Consider the following 20959-nt stretch of genomic DNA (forward strand, 5'->3'; position numbering starts at 1 on the left):
AACGAGAACTAACTACAAACACACTCTGAATGTTTCCTTCTTCTCCACAGAAAAGTTCCTCTCCTGTGTTTGGGTCCTTTCTGTCTTTATCTGATCAGCAGTTCTGCTCATTAATGATGAAAAATCAGCTCTTTATTCTGCCAACACAATAAACTCAGAAACATTCAGGACTGATCCAGAGACTCTGATTGGCTGTGACATCACCCACCGGAGCCAATAGGAGCGTCCGATGTAGAGACGTGACTCTGGACGTCACTATGAAAGATGGAGGATGAGAATGGACGGATAAACACAGAAATCAGACAGACAGAGTCAGAGAGTCAGACTGATCCAGATCAGTCAGTTTCAGATTGATTCTGTTTAAGGAGGAATGTTTCTCTGACACACTTTGGACGTTGGAGTCCATCCAAGGAGCACAATGAAGACTGATAATGTCTGTGTCGTGTTGAAGCAACACCAGATTAACCATTAGCAAGCGGGCAGGTGGTCAGGGGTCCAGGACCCCCAGGGGCCTCCAGCTCATTTATCTTTTCCATAAAATGTCTGCAGCCAGCAGACTAAAACTGAATATTTAGGGCATCTATGAACAGATGAGGCTGTTGAAGCACAGAGAATCCATCCATCTTCTACCACTTTTCTGTTTCCAGGTCACAGGGTGCTGGAGCCAATCCCAGCCAACATTCCAGGTGAGAGGTGGGGTCACCTGTCCATCACAGGGCAAACACACAAAGACACACAGAGATGAGCAACATGTCTTTGGACGGAGGGAGGAAACCCATGCAGACACAGGGAGAACATGGAAACTCTGCACAGATAGGCCCCAGGCCAGGAACCGAACCCGCAACCTTCTAATTGTGGGGCAACAGCACTAACGTCTACACGTCTCAGCAGAGAGCGGGGCCAAACGCTCCAAGATGCTCCGCCTTCAACAGGTGAAAATCGACCACCACCTGCTGGCTGTCGGTGGATGGATGAAGAAGCAGAGTGTCGTTAGCATTGTTCCTTTGTTTGTGGTGACTGTTAGCTTGTGGCCCACAGAGATTCTTTCTGTTTGGAGAATTTTACAGGTTGACCTCTGACCCTGGTGTCAACCGACCAGCTGCTGAGCCAGAGCGCTGACCATTTCCCCGTCCACAAGCTGCCACATGTTCCAGCTGATTAGCATGTCGGAGATCAGCAGTTCAGTCGGTGCACGTCTGGTTTTTATAGCAACAACTGCAGGTCTAAGATCCGGTTTTAGGTTCAGGTCGGAAGAATGTGCGACGTCAACCAGGGTCCTCATAAATACACAAGTATGTATGTGTTTGTGTGTGTGCGTAGCTCAGACCAACATGACAGTAGAGGAATGGCACCATCTGGAAATATGCCCAAGTGACTGAAAACACACACGCACACACACAACCCTCACGGGTCTTTGAGCAGTAAAGCATCATGGGAAAAGTGGCTGTCCAGCTGTGCAGCCTCGAGGCATTTATAGAAAAAAGCTGCACATTAAATCACAGACGGACTGACAATTATTTACTCAGTGTCTCTTTCTCTCTACACAACAACAGGCTGTCCAATGTAACAAAGTGCACGAAGGACACACAAACACACAACAGGCCTTTGCTCTATTCAACACTTTGTGTTGGTGGGCAGAGAGTTATTGAGCCTCCTGAACCTGAACTCTAACATCCAGTCAGGAGTCTAACCATCAGGTGGTGACTCCACAGATTCTGTTGAAGTCTATGGGAAAATGTCCCTCCTCCTCCTCAGTAAACGTTTTCCTGATGAGTTTATGGTCTCAGTCTCTAGTTTACAGTTTTCAATACTGTTCAATAGTTTCAATTCAATAATTGGTCCAACGTGTAGTTTGCTGTCTCAGTGACAGAAATGAATCCACTCAGAGACACTGACGTCCTTAACCAGGTTTGGTGTGACTTTGAGGACTGAGAACCTGGCCGATCCTGATCCGCGGTCCGTCTCCTGTTCTTGGTGTTGCATTCATGTCTGCTGACAACAAAGTGACTGAATGTGGAAATGTGTTGGACACTCCTGGTTATTCCCTGCTGATGTGGTTTTTTTCTGTTCGGTGAATTTCTGGACTGTTAAGCAACAGTTTTCCTGCAGAATGAAGGGCCCAAACAGATTATGGGCCGCCACCCAACTGGAACTAAACTAATCACAGAGCAGCTCCCGATCCGATACTTCAGCTCCTCAGTCTAGTTATAAAATACAATCTGGGCATAAATCCTGTTTACTGTGGAGTGTTGATTTTCTCCTCGGGCTCCCAGCGGATGCTGCCGCTGTCAATACCCTCAACAGGGAGACAAATGGCCGACTGCAGTCTGTTAAAATCTGAGCTGTCAGCTTCAGTCCACAGAGTCCTAAATCATGTTCATCAGCTGAGCCCCGTCATCCTGCTGCTGCAGTTACAGCTGCAAAACACGACAGGAAATAAAGGCCGGCACGTGGTGAAGGTAACCAGAGCAGCCTTCAGCAACAGGAAGCCGTTTTTTTAGTAGACCTCAGGAGCTCCCTGACGACTGACAAAAATGTTCCTACCAGAAAAACCCAAACTGAGCCAGTTCAGAGAGTCCAGAACTGTGTTGGTCCTGAAATCTAAACTGCTCCAGGCCAGTTTAAAACTCTGAAGATCATCAGCTCACATTTAGTTTAACGGCCTGAAGTAACAGAAGAAAACCGGTCTGACCCTCATCACCACTGCTTCCTGTCTGAGAGACCTGAATCAGGACGGCCCCTTCAGCTGACATCACCTGAAAAACGTTTCACATCTAAATTTGGTCCTTCAGACCGTCAGACCTACAGACCTTCAGACCTTCAGACCTTCAGACCGTCTGGACCTTCAGACCTTCAGACCTTCAGACCTTCAGACCATCAGACCGTCTGGACCTTCAGACCTTCAGACCTTCAGACCGTCAGACCGTCAGACCTTCAGACCTTCAGACCGTCTGGACCTTCAGACCTTCAGACCTTCAGACCGTCTGGACCTTCAGACCTTCAGACCTTCAGACCGTCAGACCTTCAGACCTTTAGACCGTCAGACCGTCTGGACCTTCAGACTGTCTGGACCTTCAGACCTTTAGACCATCAGACCGTCTGGACCTTCAGACCGTCTGGACCTTTAATCTTGGCCGGTTTAAAAACTGTTCACACTTCTGTGTTTCATGGTCACAACTCCATAAAAGTGAAGGTCCAGTTTGGAGGATGATCTCTGCAGAGCGTTTCATGGTCTGAGCTCAGCAGAACGACTGCTGCTGCAACACAATGAGGGGAACACACTGCAGATACACATCTAAACACTGTGTGTGTGTGTGGGAGAGAGCAGGAGAGAGATGGTGATGAATGAGTGTGCTATCCGCCCTGCAGGGTGAATTCATTTCTCAACCTGAACAACACTTACTGTCAGGCTGAACAGGATTAATAGACCAGGCTGCTCACACACACACACACACACACTGCAGCCACGCCGGGTCATTTGAGACTAAAATTCCTTTGGTTTTGGAGGAAGTGATGTCATCAGTAAGCCCTGACATCATCCCTGGAGGACCAATGAAGTCATGAGCCGACCCCCCGGCACTCACAGACTTCATCATCCTGGAACATACGAACAGATTTTTATTTCCTGTCTGTAGATATGCAGCAGAGGATCATGGGTAGTGTAGTATTTACATCAGTCCATCAGACACAATGTGCGAGTTCGACGCAAGTTAGTTGGCGTGATGAAAAAGAAGTGGGTGGAGCCAGAGTGTCATCATCATCCTCTGAGGCTGAACCATCAGGGCTACGGCTCTGATGTTAAGAAGCTGATTTTATCTGTGGACTGGGAAGGAGATGAGACACACACACACACACACACACTTGTCAACCCCCAACCGGTCTGTCAGAGGAAGCTTGTTTCTATTCAATGAGCTGCAAATTAGACTGACCCCTTCCTACAACCCCCCACCCACACACACAGACACACACACAGACACACACACAGACACACACACACAATCCTCACATGCTCTGCGCCCTCACTCTCTATCCATCTTGGCACTTCTTTGCTCTCTCTTTTCACTTTGCCTTCTCTCTTTAGAGACCCTGTCATGCCCCAACACACAGAATGACCATCAGTCAGACCACACACACACACACACACACTCACACACACACACACACAGACACACACATTCACACACAGCAGACAGACATGGGAAATGAGGGGGAGAGGGCAATTAACTCTACAAAAGAGGCAGAAAGGGCATCAAGGCGGTTAAACCAGCAGCTGATGGATGAAGAGATGGATAGACGGAGGGAGGAAAACAGACAGACAGATGGACAGACAGACAGACAGGCAGATGGACAGACAGATGGACAGACAGATGGACAGACAGATGGACAGACGGACAGACAGATGGACAGAAGGACAGTAAGACAGACAGACAGACAGGCAGATGGACAGACAGATGGACAGACAGGCAGACAGACAGATGGACAGACAGATGGACAGACGGACAGACGGACAGACAGATGGACAGACAGGCAGATGGACAGACAGATGGACGGACGGACAGATAGATAGACAGATGGACAGACAGACAGACGGACAGACGGACAGACAGACAGATGGACAGACAGATGGACAGATGGACGGACAGACATACAGATGGACGGACAGACAGAAAGATGGACAGACAGACAGACAGACAGATGGACATACAGACGGACAGATAGATAGACAGACGGACAGACATACAGACAGATGGACAGACAGGCAGATGGACAGACAGATGGACGGACGGACAGATAGATAGACAGATGGACAGACAGACAGACGGACAGACGGACAGACAGACAGATGGACAGACAGACAGACAGACAGATGGACATACAGACGGACAGATAGATAGACAGACGGACAGACATACAGATGGATGGACAGATGGACGGACAGACATACAGATGGATAGACAGATGGACAGACAGACAGACAGATGGACGGACGGACAGATAGATAGACAGACGGACAGACATACAGATGGATGGACAGATGGACGGACAGACATACAGATGGACGGACGGACAGATAGATAGACAGATGGACAGACAGACAGACAGATGGACAGACAGACAGGCAGATGGACAGACAGACGGACAGACAGATAGATGGACATACAGACAGACAGACGGACAGATAGATAGACAGATGGACGGACAGACAGACAGACAGATGGACAGATGGATGGACAGACAGACAGACAGACAGATGATGCGTAGATGTTTGGACTGAAATGTGAGACTTTTCAGTTCAGGTCATCTTTAGAGTTCTGTGATGGTTCCATCCCTCCATCTTTGACACTGACGTCTAGAGCCACGTCTCCACATCGGACGCTCCGATTGGCTCCAGTAGGTGATATCACAGCCAATCGGAGCGTCTCTGGATCAGTCCTCTATGTTTCTGAGTTTATTGTGTTGACAGAATAAAGACAGCTCCTCCTGAAGGTCGCCACCCCTCCGACTTTAAAATGGCTTTACAGAACTCAGGTCCAGCCAGGATGACAGGAACACACTGATGACCTCCCAAGAGGTACTCACCAACAATCACACAACTACTGATATCTAACAACCTATAAAACAGATAAGCTAGCAGAGTGGCACGGTGGCCTAGTGGTAAGCGCTACCACAACGAGCCTGTCTGCTCTGTCTGATGATGCACTTCGCCCCCCCGGTCTGAAAGGATATGTGTTATTGATGATGTTTGTGATCATGAAAGTGTGAGGGAGTATGTTTGAGATGTTTGTGTGTGTCTTTTTCAACTTTGCAGCCTTAACTTTAAAAACAAAAAAGCAGCAACAGCTCCAACACCCGCTGTTGCTTAGCAACAGCCAACAGTCGGTGGACTGTACAGCTTCTGCGTGTGTGGTCAGAGACATGTGTCCCCTTGGGGCCGAACAGCAGTGGAAAGAGAGAGACAGTGAGGATGTCGGTAACCATGGCAACATGGTGGTCCAGAGTGTGTTTAAATGAATTCATATTTAGAGGTTAATTACCCCACAGCGTCTCACACACTGTTGTCTCTCATTAAAACGAAATGCTAACATCAATGTGAGGCTACATCAATCTGAAGGCTAGCTTAGCTTAGCATAAAGACAGGAAGTCAGGGGACACAACAAAACACCATGAATGAAAGAGGAAGTGAGGTCTGTTTCCAGGAAGCAGCAGAGTTCTTTCAGCGGTTTACTGGATCCCCACACCTCAAAGGTTCTTGTGCGCAGATCTATTAAACGTGAGACATTTCTGGTCTTCATCCTCCAGTGAAGGCAGCTTCTCTGAGCTGAGGTGTCCAGTTTGTCGAAACTGCAGCTAAATTTAACATCACATGACCTTTTTCATGGAACCTGCAGAGACGAGACAAACGCTGATGGCCATCAGATGGACGGACAGACGGCTGAAGACTGATGAGCAGTGAAATCTGGATCCGATCCCCAGACTCTGGACCAACAAGTCCTGGTCCACTGAGGTCCTCGTGTTCTGCGCAGGTTGTTGATCCAGTTTGACTTCAGTTCACTTTCTGACTGACGTCTGGATCCATCATTGACAGGAAAGACCAAAGTGTCAGAGACAAACGGAAAAACAGGACAGAAGAAGAAGAGCTCAGACAGAGAAGAGTTTTATTGTCTGTCCTCCAGTCTGTAATGAGACAGGAATCTGTTTAATGGGACACAAACACTGGAGCTCTGTGTCTGAGTGTGTGTGTGTGTGTGTGTGTGTGTAACTAAAAGAAATTATGGTTAATAAACGTCACATGACTGAAATAGATGAAATAATAAAATTCCAGACAGAGCAGAGAGAAGAACAGACAGAAGAAGAAGATGGAACAGGAAGTAGATAAAGATGGAGAGAGAGGTGGAGGTGACGGAGGAGAAAGGTGACCTCCGTTAGTATCGATCAGGTCATCAATAACCTGATAGAGATCTGATAGGAGGCTGTGTGGACACACACAGCTCCTCCTGAGTGTCAGACTGTAACAAAGTTGTGTTGTAGATGTTTCTGCAGCTGAAGCAGGAAACAGGAAGTGATGGAGGAAATCATCTGCTGTCGCATTGAATCATGATTCATCAGGAGGGACATATTCCAATAGACTTCAATAGAATCTGACTTCTTTTAGAACTCAGCAGTCTCCAGAATTCCACGCTGGATTTTTCCTCTAACAGTTTGTGTTGTTCTGCAGCTTCCAGACTGGCTGCGGCAGCGGACAGACAGGCGTTATGTGGGCGGATGATAATGTGATGGGGGCCGCTACAGCAGCGACAACACCACCTGTCAGTCAGTGTTGTTGTCGACGTGTTGAGAGTTGTGTAACGGTGCAGCAGTCTGTTGACTCCTGACCCTGAAACCGGACCGGGTCATCCCACAGGAGGATTTAAACCAACAGCAGCTCTGTGTTCAGGATTAGGGATTATCCATCTGCCAGAGAGGATGCTGGGACAACAAGGTCATCTCAATGACCCCGACAAAACACATCTGACGACGACAACAGCTCACCACAACTAGCGCACAAAACACAACCAGATCTGCAGGTACAGAGCTGAACCTCCAGTCTTGGTCTGAGCTGACTCTGCTCACAAGAGCAGAGGAAAACCTGAAGACGGACACCAGAACCTGAACCCACACAGAGATCGAGCCAAGTGTGTGTCTGTGTGTGTCAGATTGTGGTTTGATCTTTTTCAGTCTGTTTGTAATAAGGCTCCATCAAACTGTCCAATATCTGACCTTTTCTGTCTGTGTGTGATGCCTGCTGGGACTGCAGCCTGTGACTCATCCTGAACGTTAGCTTGGTGCTAATGGACCGATTTAGTCATGCCTGAAGCTCCACCATCCGTCCGTCCGTCTGTCTGTCTGTCTCCGTCTTCACACTCGTGTCAGAGCGCATTGTGCTTTTCACGCTTCAGCGGCTCAAACCAACCTGAACTGATGAGACGGGAACTTATCAGCAGAAAAAGAGTGCAGTGACCCCGCCCCCTCGCTACCAGCTCATCCATATATGGACAAACAGGATGTGTCAAAGAGGCCACGCCTCCCATCCCTTCACCTTAATAAACAGGACAGGTATCAGACTTTATAAACATCAACGTGGAGTCGTGGACTTGATTTGTGGACAGTGATGTCTGTTGTGTCACTTTTGTGTTAGATTTATGTTTAAATCAGGGGAGGTTAGGCAGTTGGTAACCATGGCAACAGCGTTGATGCCCCAGACCTGCAACCTGAACTGAATTTAAATATTTGCTCAGTAAGATTAGAAATACAGCAACACAAAAAAACACACAACCAGACACAGTAAGAGACAACAATAATTTCACTCTTCAGTGAAACTGATCATCAAGCCTGAAAACCAGATTACACAAAGACCAGCATCCAACAGGTCTGCACAGGAAACAGGGTGTGTGTGTGTGTGTGTGTGTGTGTCTGTTTAAGCCCAGGATCTCTGACACTCCCTGAAACACAAATTATTGTCTACTGACTCACTTGAAGCCCCCACCCACACACAGTGTGAGACAGGTGTTGTGTTACACACAGCAGCAGAGTGTGTTAGATTCTGGAGAGTCCTGGACTGGAAGTAGATCTGGACTCAGCAGATCCTGCTGCTGGATTTCAGTCCCAACAAAAAGGGTTTTAAAATAACACAACCAGCCACACACAGTAACACAACGACTGCAGCCATTCATTAACCCAGGAAACACAACAAAGACTGACACACACTCAGACACACGCAGTAATGGCTCCCTCAGGAATCGGCCCAAAAGAAGTAACACACTCACACACACAGACACACTAACTCAGCATGCATCAGTGTGTGTATGTTCAGGAGGTTAAACTTTATTTACAGCCGAATCATCCGATTCGTGCAGCACGCTGTCACAGCGGTTCTCTCTGAAGGTCCTGGAGCCTCCACAGACGTCCTGTTTGGGTTCACTGGTGACTCCACACTGTCCATAGGTCTGTCTGTCTCTGTGAGGGACTGGACACCTGTCCAGGTGACCCCGCCCTCCAGATCAGTAGAAAAAAATGGAATCAGGATGAACACATGATGTCATACTCCACTTTGTCCTTATATTTATTTTGATTGGTCACACAATGTGACAAAACAACTGCCAACTGTCTGTGACATCGCCGTCCAATCAGCTGAAACCTCCAGCTGTGCCGGCCATCTTGGTGGCATAAAAGAGAAGTCAGACTGTATTGAAGTTTATGGGAAAGTGTCGTGCTATCGGGGAAGTCTCCATCTGATCACAGAGTCGTCGTTATTCTGCATTCAAATAAAGTTTTATTGAATAAACTTCAAACTGCTCAGCTTCAAAGAACACCACTTAAAATATTCATCACTGCAGCCGGCAGCTCTTGAATCAATACATGACCCACACACAGACACACACAGACCAACAACAGCTACATCATCACAGCCTAACAAACCTCAACACAAACCCTGAACTGAGGGACGAGTGTGTCTGTCCAATCAGAAGCCCCCGTTTCATTACATTCAGTTCTGGACTCAGGTGGACCTGAACTCTGGATAAATCCATCAAAAGCTCTTCTCAGCTTATTGACGGTCCGGACCAGATTCTGAAGGCGAGACCTTGTGAGTCCTCTGAGACTCAGGTAAAGGTCCAGGTCCATTCAGATTCAAGTCCAGGTCCATCCATGTCCAGGTTCCAGTCCAGGTCCATGTCCATCCATGTCCAGGTTCCAGTCCAGAGACAGTCTGGGGTTAGATGCTATTGAACAGACAGCAGTTTTTCTTTGTTGCCTAAAACAGGAAGTGAGTTCCGTTCAGACTTCTGATCAATAACTGATTAGCTGTTTTCAAGTCGTTTCATTTATAGATTTCTTTCTGTTCTTCAACCTCAAATTCCTCCTTTGTTCATTTACTTCCTGTTTCTGTTCAGTCTGTGAGCTGAAAAATGAAGTGTCTTCAGTGAAGTCACACAAGTTGGACACAAACTGTTTCATCAGTTGTCGCAGTGAAACATCTGATGTCGACTGTGTGAATTATCAGAAATCTGTCAATAAAACGACAGGAGAAACTTCCAAGAAGCAGCTGGAAGGAAAAACATTTAGAATTCTGTTGGTGCAAACACTCGTTTGTTTTAGCTCCATCTTTTCTTCAAAAGCCCCAAAAGATCATCAAAATGGTCAAATATTTTAAATCTTGTGTTTATTTTCACAGAACGAACGTCCCGTCACAGGAAGCCATCGGCCAGCACACACACAGACACACAAATCACCAATTAATCTGTATTGAACAGCAACCAGGGGTTTTTTGTTTTAGGGTTTGTTTTTTACACTCTGAGCAGGAAAATCAATAGTTGCTGAAATCTGTCTGCTGCGTTTTGTATGAGACCTTGAACGCACCACGGTGTGGACACTGCAGATGGACAAAATCAATAAAGACAATCGACTGATGATCGTCTTAGTTCATGTCTGAAAATATCAGTTCAGTCAGCATGAAACTTCGAATCTGTTTCAGCTCAGTCCAGATTAGAACTCAAGTCAAAAAGCTTCATGTAGAATAAACCGACCCCCACCCCGAGAACATACATCACCCCCAACTCTGACAACCTGTTGCCACGAGATACCATCACATCCCATCAATCACTGCGGAGGAAACAATGCTGTGATTGGAGAGCTGACAGACACGTCACCATGGCAACACAGAGACCCGCTGATGAGTCAATAGAGAGCGAGGCCTCGTCTCCGCAGGACGCTTTATGTCCACGTTCAGCTTTAGGAGGATTATCAGATTAATTAGACGGGGGCCCGAGGGGGTCCAGGTCCAGATCCAGGTCATGATGAAGACATTTATTCTTATTTTCCAAAGAAATGTCTTTATGTTTTTGAGTGAGACACGTGGGCTGGGTTCTGGGATCTGTCCCCGCAGTGAGCACCTGTCTCTCAGACTGACCCCCATTTTATCTGTTTTCAGGAAAATGTTCAAGGAGGACGAAGGCCTGCAGAGTGGAGACCAAGTACACAAACACACACAACTCTTCCTCAAAATAGTGATTCAAAGCTACAATCTGTCTGAAAAACAAGGACACAAATCATGACACTAAACACACACAGAGCATTTTGTGTGTTTGGGTGACACCAATAGTCATTGATGCGGTTCAGGATTACACAAAGGCTGCAGAGTTTGTGTGGTCGACCATCTGAACAGACAAAAAGGAGGGAGGGGCCCAGGGGGGTCGAGGTGGTTTCGTGACCCCAAACAGGCTCTGGAGTCCTGAAGACCAAGTCCAGGATCCAGCTCAAAGAAAGAGACCCCACCAAGCTCCCCAAAGCCCCGCCCACCTGGATTTGGTTTTTTCTGAGACTTTACCTGAAAGCTGCTGTATTTTTATTGGATCACTCAGAAGGGAGGCACAGATCCTCTCCTCTGATTGGCTGACTGACCCGTTCCTACTACAGAAGATGTAAAACTGCCTGAGATGGTTTTTGGGATTTAAAGCCACTAAACGTCTTCTTGGGAATATCAGTCCTTCAAAATAAAAGGCCAAATGTGGACCTTTAAATACAGAGCTTTAATTTGAAGAAATGTCCGACCTTCAGTTGGACTCAGACAGGTTGGATATTTAAAGCGTCCCTGCTGGACAACCTGCTGCTCTCATGGATGCCATAATGTGAGGAGGCGGAGACAACTGACAGACGGACAGCCAAACTGCTGCTACATCTGATTTATTTCAAACAAGAACCAGTTTCAGGACCAGAAGCTGGTGCTCAGTCCTGAACCAGGTCCAGCTGCTCAAGTTCATCATGATGGAAACTGATCAGAAAATAAACTGATCAGGAAATAAACTGATCGGAAATAAACTGATCAGAAAACAAACTGATCAGAAAATAAACTGATCAGAAAACAAAATGATCAGAAAACAAACTGATCGGAAATAAACTGATCAGAAAACAAACTGATCAGAAAATAAACTGATCAGAAAACAAACTGATCAGAAAACAAACTGATCGGAAATAAACTGATCAGAAAACAAACTGATCAGAAAACAAACTGATCAGAAAACAAACTGATCAGAAAACAAAATGATCAGAAAACAAACTGATCGGAAATAAACTGATCAGAAAACAAACTGATCAGAAAACAAACTGATCAGAAAATAAACTGATCAGCAGCTCAGAGTCAAACTGGAGCAGATTAAGCTGAAGCTGCTCATTTGCATCTTGGTCAACACACACAGCATACACACATACACACACACACACACAGCATACACACAGCATACACACATTCACACACACACACACAGCATACATACATACACACACACACACAGCATACACACAGCATACACACATTCACACACACATACACACACACACACAGCATACACACATACACACACACACACACAGCATACACACATACACACACACACACACACACATACACACACACACACACATACACACACACACACACACAGCATACACACATACATACACACACACACACACACACACACACATACACACACACACACACACTCCAGGAGGCTTGAACCCCCTGTGTACATTTACGTGTGTGTGTGTGTGTGAGAGGTTTGATTAAAAAGCCCTTTTGTGGTTTTCAGATGCTAATCTTTCTATTATCAGCGGGATAAAAGAGAGTTTAGCTGCTTAAAGACAAACAAATGACTTCTGGCAGACACACAACATACATGGCTAATGAGCGGTGTGTGTGTGTGTGTGTGTGTGTGTGTGTGTGTTGGACAGAACTGACAGAAACATCTAAATCAGTCTCAGCTGTACAGAAACAACACCTGAAGAACTCCCATCATGCCCTCGACAGGGTTGGTTTTCACGACGTCAGCTTAGACATACACGCCAACTGTGATGCCATCTGGCGAGCTGAAAGCCTGGTCCGGTCCGAGGACCAGAACTGGGTCCAAACTGCTTTCAGGAAGTTTGAGTGGTTGAAAATATTCCTTTGTTTGTTTGCTGTTGTAACCCTAACCCTCCAGACTGACTTCACTTCACTGAGATCAGAAACATCCAGGACTGATCCACAGACTCTCTGATTGGCTGTGACATCACCCACCGGAGCCAATAGGAGCGTCCGATGTGGAGATGTGACTCTGGACATCACTATCAAAGATGGAGGATGAGAATGGATGAATGATAAACAGTGTGAGAAACAGCCGATTCTCTGAGTTTCTTCTTCACGGTTTTTTTGTTTCATCATCAGCTTCACTCTGTTTCCCATCTGTCCCCGTTTCCTCTCTCTTCTTTCTTGCCTCTGATTGGTTGGGGAAGATGAACGTCCCTTACAAAGACAACAGACAGCGTCACTTTTCTGCAGGATGAACAGACGGAGTGAAACTCTGTTCAGGAAATCAGCTCCAGCTCGTCTGACAGAAAATGTTTGACTTTGAACTTCCGCTGATGGCCGACAATTTAATTTTATTTTACACATCAAACTGGATGTCGATTGGAAAATACTTTAGTGTTTCCTCATTTCATATGTAAAATAAGAATTTACAAGTGATTTTTGTCTTCAGAACAGAACATCAGCCTCTGCAGGTGACTGCTCCATTGTGACATCACAATGTCCCAGAAGTCCTGACAGCTGGTTCTAAGGTTCAGGTTCTGAATCCAGACTGTGAGGGTTTCTCTGGACGGAGACCTCAGAAACCTTCACTGGGTTAATACAGAACCTGGACCTGGTTTAGAATCAGAGACCAGATGGAGGTCTACCTGTAGACCATCAGACCAGCTGGACCCTTAAACCTTTGGAATGTATGAAAACCTCTCTTTAAAATCTCAAACTTTATTTAACTGCCATTGGTGCTGAGGTTTGTTACTCTGAGCAAGGCATGCTGGGAGTTATCGTGAAGAGGACGACTAAGAATCAGAGCTGCAGCTAATAATTATCAATAATTATTAATCAACCTTCAATCTCAAGTGAACTGAGTCCAGTTCATCAGCTCTAAACCCGGTCCAGGTAAATCTGGTTTAACTCAGGCAGGTGCTGCACTGAGTGAGTTGTGTTTGTGTTTGTGTTTGTGCAAAGAAACGCCTACTTACTTTTTCCATAATGCAGTATGAATAAACATGAGATGATTTATGAATAAACATGATGAGGGCAGCTCTGTGAACACACACTCTCTCTCTCTGGGAAACTCAGGTTGATGAATATTCATTTGGCGGTTGTTGGTTCTCACACTTGTCGTTGTTCCTCCATCACACTGACGGCTCTCTCAGACTCTCTGGATTGACACTCATCCTGTTAAGCTTCTCTCTCTCCTTTTCTCATTTTCCCTGCAGGGAAACATGTCAGACCTCTGGAGTTTAACTCTGATGGTTCTGACCTGTTTCTCTGAGATCTGTTTAAATAAAGTTCTGTTCAAGATTCTGCACAAACACGATCAGAACACAACAGACACACAAAGTCTGCTGCTTCAGCACAACAACAACAAATGCACAATCTGACTCCCGTTACCGTTGCTCAGGAGCGGTTCCGGTCCTGGTCCTAGTCCTGGTCCTGGTCCATAGCGAACCACGTGACCTGTGTCGTTACGTCGTCCACGTGGTCATGAAAGGTCCGATTCCAGACTGGAGTACGGAGTCCAGATTATTCACCAACAATTTTTAATTTCATAAACCTGTTTGGATTCATTTAATTCCTTTCAATTAATTTTCAATGAAACTTTTTTTTTGTTCTCGAGAGAAGAACAAACTCCTGGAAACATTTAACAGTTTGGATTATATTCTTCTAAAATAAATGAACAGATTCTGTTTAATGTGTCAGGCAGCTGGAAACCAGATCAGGAGGACGGAAGGTGTCTGAATTCAGAAACATCAGAGTCTGTGATGAAAGATGAACTCCTGCAGCTCCAACCTTTAACACACACTGAGGGCTTTGCTGCCCTTTACCGCCCCCAGCTGCCCCTGTGGACGGTCAGGTCCATCATGGTGTTTGACATGGTGACAGATTTAGTCTCAGGCAGTTTGTGACCTCAGCTGGAGCTGATTTCCTTCATTAATAACATGCAGGGCTTTAATGTTCTCCTGCTCCCCCTGCGGGCTGAGCAGAGACACTGCAGCTCAGACCCCCGACCTCTGACCTCAGAGATCCTTAATTAGTTTTATTCTATTTTTATTCAAAGCTGTAAAGAAACTTTCAGAAGAAAGTGGATGCCACTTCCAGTCACTTGGTCTTTTATTTCGTTAACTAATTAATTTTTATGAGTTTTGAGCTGAAGATAAATTTCTGCTCATTAAGTTTTCTAAAAATCAATTATTTATTATTTTCCCCTCCAGGACACATGAGCACCTACTGCTAACCACACCGCAGTCTGTCAGCGAGCAAAATGCATTGTGGGTAACCCTAATGTCAGCAACTCGACTTCTGAGAAGCTGAAGAAACAGAGACATCCCTGATCTGATTCAGCTTTAATGACACAAACAGCCTCAACTCATCTCATCATCATCAATAAGTTAAAACACTGAAGTGAACATTTTGTTTTCGTGGTTTCCAGATGTTTGTGATCAGCTGTTCTCTGAGACAAAAAAAATCATGGCTGACACTCGCATCTCTGCTAAACAGCTGGAACATCTGTTTTAGAGAAGCAGCAACAGGTGAGCTGACTGAGCCGATCGGTCCTCGGTCCTGCGCTGACCTCAGAGGTGGAAGGACGTCTGTGGGCTAAACAATCTGCCTGAGAGGCAAAACTCAGGGCAGGAAAAGCATTCTCAGTGTATGCAGCTACAGCGGTGTGGAAGTGTTGCCCCGTCCTGATTTCTTTCTTTTTTGTTTTTTAATGCATGATTGTCAGACTTAAATGTTTCAGATCATCCAATTTAAGACAGAGATAACAAATGTTAACACAAAATGCAGTTATTTTAATGAAGTTTTTGAAGGCCCTGTGCGAAAAGTTGCCCCCCATTAAAACATTAATGAAGTGTCTCCAGCCACACACAGACCTGATTACTGCCACACCTGTTTGCAATCAAGAAATCACTTAAATAGGGTGTGCCTGACAAAGTGAAGTCAACCAAAAGCGAGACACCATGCAGCGATCCAAAGAAATTCAGGAACAACTGAGAAAAAGTCCATGAGCTCTATCAGACTGGAGAATGTTTGTAAAGCTTTGGGCCTCCAGAGGGAGCAGAACAGCAGCTGGCCAACCAAACCTACCCCACAACAACAGCCAAAGAAGTGCTGGCCTCACTTCCCTCAGTGAAGGTCAGTGTTCATGGCGGCACTGTCAGAAAGAGACAGGGCAAAAAGGTTCTAAGATGGAAACCACTGCTGAGCAAAAACACAAACATAAAGGCCAGAAACACCTTGATGATCCCAAACTCTTTGGGGAAAATACTCTGGACTGAGGACTGTCGCCTTGGTGTGAGAGGAACATCATACCAACAGTGAATATAGTGGTAGTGTGACGGTCTGGGCTGCGTTGCTGCTCCAGGAACTGGAAGACTTGCTGTGGTAAGTGGAACCATGATTTCTGCTGTCCACCAAGGATTCCTGAAGGACAATGTCTGGCCATCTGTGACGGACAGTGATCCAAAACACACCAAGGCTTAAAAACGAAATGAAGACTCAGAGTCCTCGCCTGAATCTGATTGAGTTGCTGTGACGTGACCTTAAAGGCAGTTCATGCTCAAAAACTGAATTCCAACTATTCTGCAAAGATGAGCAGGCCTAACTTCCTCCACAGCAGAAGACTCACTCAGTTATCACCAACGCCTCATTGCAGGTGTTGCTGCTAAAGGTGGCCCAACCAGGTACTAGGTTTAGGGGTCAATCACTTCACACAGGGCCATGGAGCTTTGATTTTTATTTTCCCTTAATAAAAACTTCATTTCAAAAAAAGCTGAATTTGTTTACTTGTTTTAATTTAATCTGACATAAGTGTGAGAATCATGCAAAAGAAATCAGGAAGAGACACTCGCACCACTATAAATGTCCTTAAGTGATGTCAGATCTGAAGATGGAGGAAAGACCCCCCCCCCCAAAAAAAAAAGTCTCTGCCATTAGCAGTGGTCCAATTTCATTGTAGGTGATGTAGCTCTGAGGGCGGTGCTACATCAGGACATTTGGAGCTTAACACCACATTTAAAATAATACAGATAAAAACAATACGTGTCACTTCCTCCCACTGTGCTCACATGATGAGACGAAGCGGTGGATGCTGACTGACAGCAGCCAATCAGAGAAGCCTAGAGCAAATGAGCACCTTCACAATGACCAGGACACTCCAGCTGTTTCCTGCTGGCAGCATGGCGATCAGACAGCAGGTGGTCATGTGATACAAAGCTTGGCAGGTTTGACGCCACATTCTTCTTCATCCTTTATTTTTCATCCTGCAGTCCAATCACCTCTCTCTCCCCCTCTGTCTCTCAGGTGCGTCTCCTCTTGACTCCACCTGGGCTCGCAGGGTTGGATGACGACAGCAGCTTCTCAGCTGCCCGACTCCTCTTCCTCTTCTCCGCCTCCTTTCCTCCTCCTTCACTCCCTCCCTTCTCCTTGTCGCGCTCTCTCTCTTTGTCTCGACTGCTGCTCGTTCGCTCAGACATCTTCACTGAGGAGTTGCTGCCTGATGAGACAGGAACCACGACACGTTGAGCTCAGACTCAGAAAACTCTTTAAGCTATTCAGAACTTCCTCTTTTAATCAGTCAACCTGACTTTATATTGTGGTGAATAACCCTAACCCTCCACCACCACAAACTACACCTGGAGCTATAACCAACAAAAACGAAGCTCCGCCCCCTGGGAAGGTGTTTTCTATTTACAACAAGCTGGCATAATAAGTGAGTCACATTACGCTAATTAACAACTACAAATCTAGAGAGACTCAAATTCAATCTTTTCATCTCTATATGTTCATTGTTAAAAACTCTCCTCATCTTCAGACTCAGCTGATTCTGTCTGATCAGTTCAGACTCTCCACAGAAAAGTTCCTCTCATGTGTTTGGGTCCTTTCTGTCTTTATCTGATCAGCAGTTCTGCTCATTAATGATGAAAAATCAGCTCTTTATTCTGTCAACACAATAAACTCAGACCAACTTCTCCTCACTGAGATCAGAACCACATTCACAAAGTTTATCCATTCCACATCTGAAAGAGACTGGTGTTAACTTCCTGTTATGCCTGTCACAATAAAGCCAGAGTGGAATAAAGAGAGAAAGGTACCTTCTTCATGTGTTGCTGGAGGTTCTCTCTCCATCCTGAACTCCTCTTTGGTCTCCTCCTCTGAGCCCAGCTTCCCTGCACACGCATGCACACACACCAAAGTTAAAATGTGACCTGATGCTGGATGGAAGGTCAGAGGTTACTACAGTTCATCCTGAGGTCGCTGGAGCAGGTTTACATGAAATAAGCTGAGGAAACTTTATTTATCTGACCTCGCAGACAAAACACAGAACCTTGATCATACAAGACACCTGGTTTTATGTGGCTCCCGCCTTATTGCACCGTTCACTGAACACATCTCTTCTTCTGTTTGCTGCCATATTATTCTTTATTCCCAGCTTGCAATGCATCCTGGGATATGTTGGTCCATGAAGGATCCACCTGTTGGAGCTTGAACTGGGATACAGCTGATGTCTCACCTTCTTTTACTTCCTGGATGATGTCATCAGGCAGAGAGAAACTCTTCTCTGTGTTTGGAAATGGCAAGATCTCAGACTCGTGCTGCATCACAGACACACACAGTCAGTCAGGTACCAGGGCAGTGTGTGTGTGTGTGTGTGCGTGCGTGCGTGCGTGCGTTTGTCCTCACCAGAGCCTGCATGTCGTACATGGTCCCCAGATGATCCCAGATGACGGAGGAGGAAACCTGTCGGCCGATGTTCTGACTGAACTTGTCTCTGATACAGATCATGTGGAAGTGACGGTTCACTCCTTCAAGGAGAGACAGAGTTAGAGACAACAGCTGACTGCTCATCAAGCCAGATGTTCCTCAGCTGGTTTGTAGTGATCTGGATGAACATCAGGATGTCCTACACGGGGCCGATGACTGAGCACAACAACCATGAACAATTTCCTTCATTTAACATTGATAATCCTGATTAATGCAGAATGAATCTGAGGACTTCGTTTTTAAAACTGTGGGACTGTTATAAAGTCAGCAGCACAGATTTCTGAAGTTCTCTTCAGTTTTAAGAAAAAGGTTGAGAAAGCACAAATGAACAAAACAGTGATGTGTTAAATGCTTTTTCTTTAAATAAATAACAGAACGCGATAAGCAAAGCTGACCCAAATACTGGTTCTGGGTCAGCATCGTGTCCTGATCAGGACTTTGCTGTAAATAAAGTTTTGTTTTGACTCAGTGATTGTTTGTTTTGTTAGCTCCGGGAGCTAAGATGCTAACGCTCTCACCGACGGGCTTGTGTCCGATCATGGCGTGGAACAGGCAGACCTCCACCTCATGGCTCCACACCACCGAGTCCTCCCCCGGGACCAGCCCCGAGTCCGGAGCCTTCTCCTCGGTCTGGTTCAGCGTCACATCTGCCTCCCCCATCTCTCTCTGAAAGCTCGGCCCGGTTGGAAGAGAAGCAGGTTCCGGACCCGGACTGCGTCCGATCCGTCTGATCAGACACCCGGAAGCAGACCAGTCACTTCCGGGTACTACTGCTTCAGAATAAAAGTCTGCTCCGGTGGAATAAATCAAAACGTGCAATTTTGACCAAAAGAAGCAAAACAAATACACAGTTGACAGTAAACACAGAAATTAATAAAGTAAAAAGATAAATCAATGACGTCTGGTTTGATATTCCATACGAAATTATATCAACACTTCTGCTCTTTTCAGAATAAAAGACAAAGCTAACACGTTAGATAAGCTGTTCATGTGATGTTGATTTAATAGATAATAAAGTTTTATCAAGTTATTTGTCCATATAGTTGTTGAAGACATTAAAGCAAACGTGACTGACGCTGATTCATTTGATGGACAGAAACTCACTGATCATTTTCACAGTAAAGTCCAGAAAGTCCAGACAGGAAATGTTTCCTCCCTCTGATGTTCAGTGTCTGTTTGTGGCCAACAGAGGTCGCTGTTCACATCCGACCTGGATCCTGTTGGACCTGGACTCTGTCAGACTCACCTCTGATGTTAGAAAATAAAAAGGAGAACCAACACAGAGACAGAGACCAGGACAGAGACCAGAGACCAGAGACAGAGACCAGGACAGAGACCAGAGACCAGGACAGAGACCAGAGACCAGAGACAGAGACCAGGACAGAGACAGAGACAGAGACCAGAGACAGAGACCAGGACAGAGACCAGAGACCAGAGACAGAGACCAGGACAGAGACCAGGACAGAGACAGAGACCAGGACAGAGACCAGAGACCAGAGACCAGAGACAGAGACAGAGACAGAGACCAGGACAGAGACCAGAGACCAGAGACCAGAGACAGAGACCAGAGACCAGGACAGAGACCAGAGACCAGAGACAGAGACCAGGACAGAGACCAGAGACCAGAGACCAGGACAGAGACCAGGACAGAGACCAGAGACCAGAGACCAGGACAGAGACCAGGACAGAGACCAGAGACCAGAGACAGAGACCAGGACAGAGACCAGGACAGAGACCAGAGACCAGAGACAGAGACCAGGACAGAGACCAGAGACAGAGACCGAATACCAGAGACCAGGACAGAGACAGAGACAGAGACCAGAGACAGATACCAGAGACAGAGACCGAATACCAGAGACCAGGACAGAGACCAGGACAGAGACCAGAGACAGAGACAGAGACCAGGACAGAGACCAGAGACCAGAGACAGAGACCAGGACAGAGACCAGAGACCAGAGACAGAGACCAGGACAGAGACCAGAGACAGAGACCAGAGACCAGAGACCAGGACAGAGACCAGGACAGAGACCAGAGACCAGAGACCAGAGACAGAGACCAGAGACCAGGACAGAGACCAGAGACCAGAGACAGAGA

The 20959-nt window shown here is 46.2% G+C and overlaps 1 protein-coding gene across 1 annotated transcript; it reads right to left on the bottom strand.

Moving 5' to 3' along the window:
- Positions 1 to 15437: 15437 nt before the first annotated feature.
- Positions 15438 to 19605, bottom strand: mrgbp (MRG/MORF4L binding protein). The gene is made up of 5 exons (XM_029506719.1): positions 19384 to 19605; positions 18785 to 18906; positions 18615 to 18696; positions 18196 to 18270; positions 15438 to 17597 (listed from the first exon to the last, which is right to left on the bottom strand). Exons 1-5 carry the CDS (start codon positions 19523 to 19525, stop codon positions 17401 to 17403), a joined length of 618 nt encoding a protein of 205 aa, XP_029362579.1. The 5' UTR covers positions 19526 to 19605; the 3' UTR covers positions 15438 to 17400.
- Positions 19606 to 20959: the final 1354 nt, after the last annotated feature.

The sequence above is a fragment of the Echeneis naucrates genome, chromosome 7 (assembly GCF_900963305.1).
Source record: "Echeneis naucrates chromosome 7, fEcheNa1.1, whole genome shotgun sequence".
Taxonomy (NCBI): domain Eukaryota; kingdom Metazoa; phylum Chordata; class Actinopteri; order Carangiformes; family Echeneidae; genus Echeneis; species Echeneis naucrates.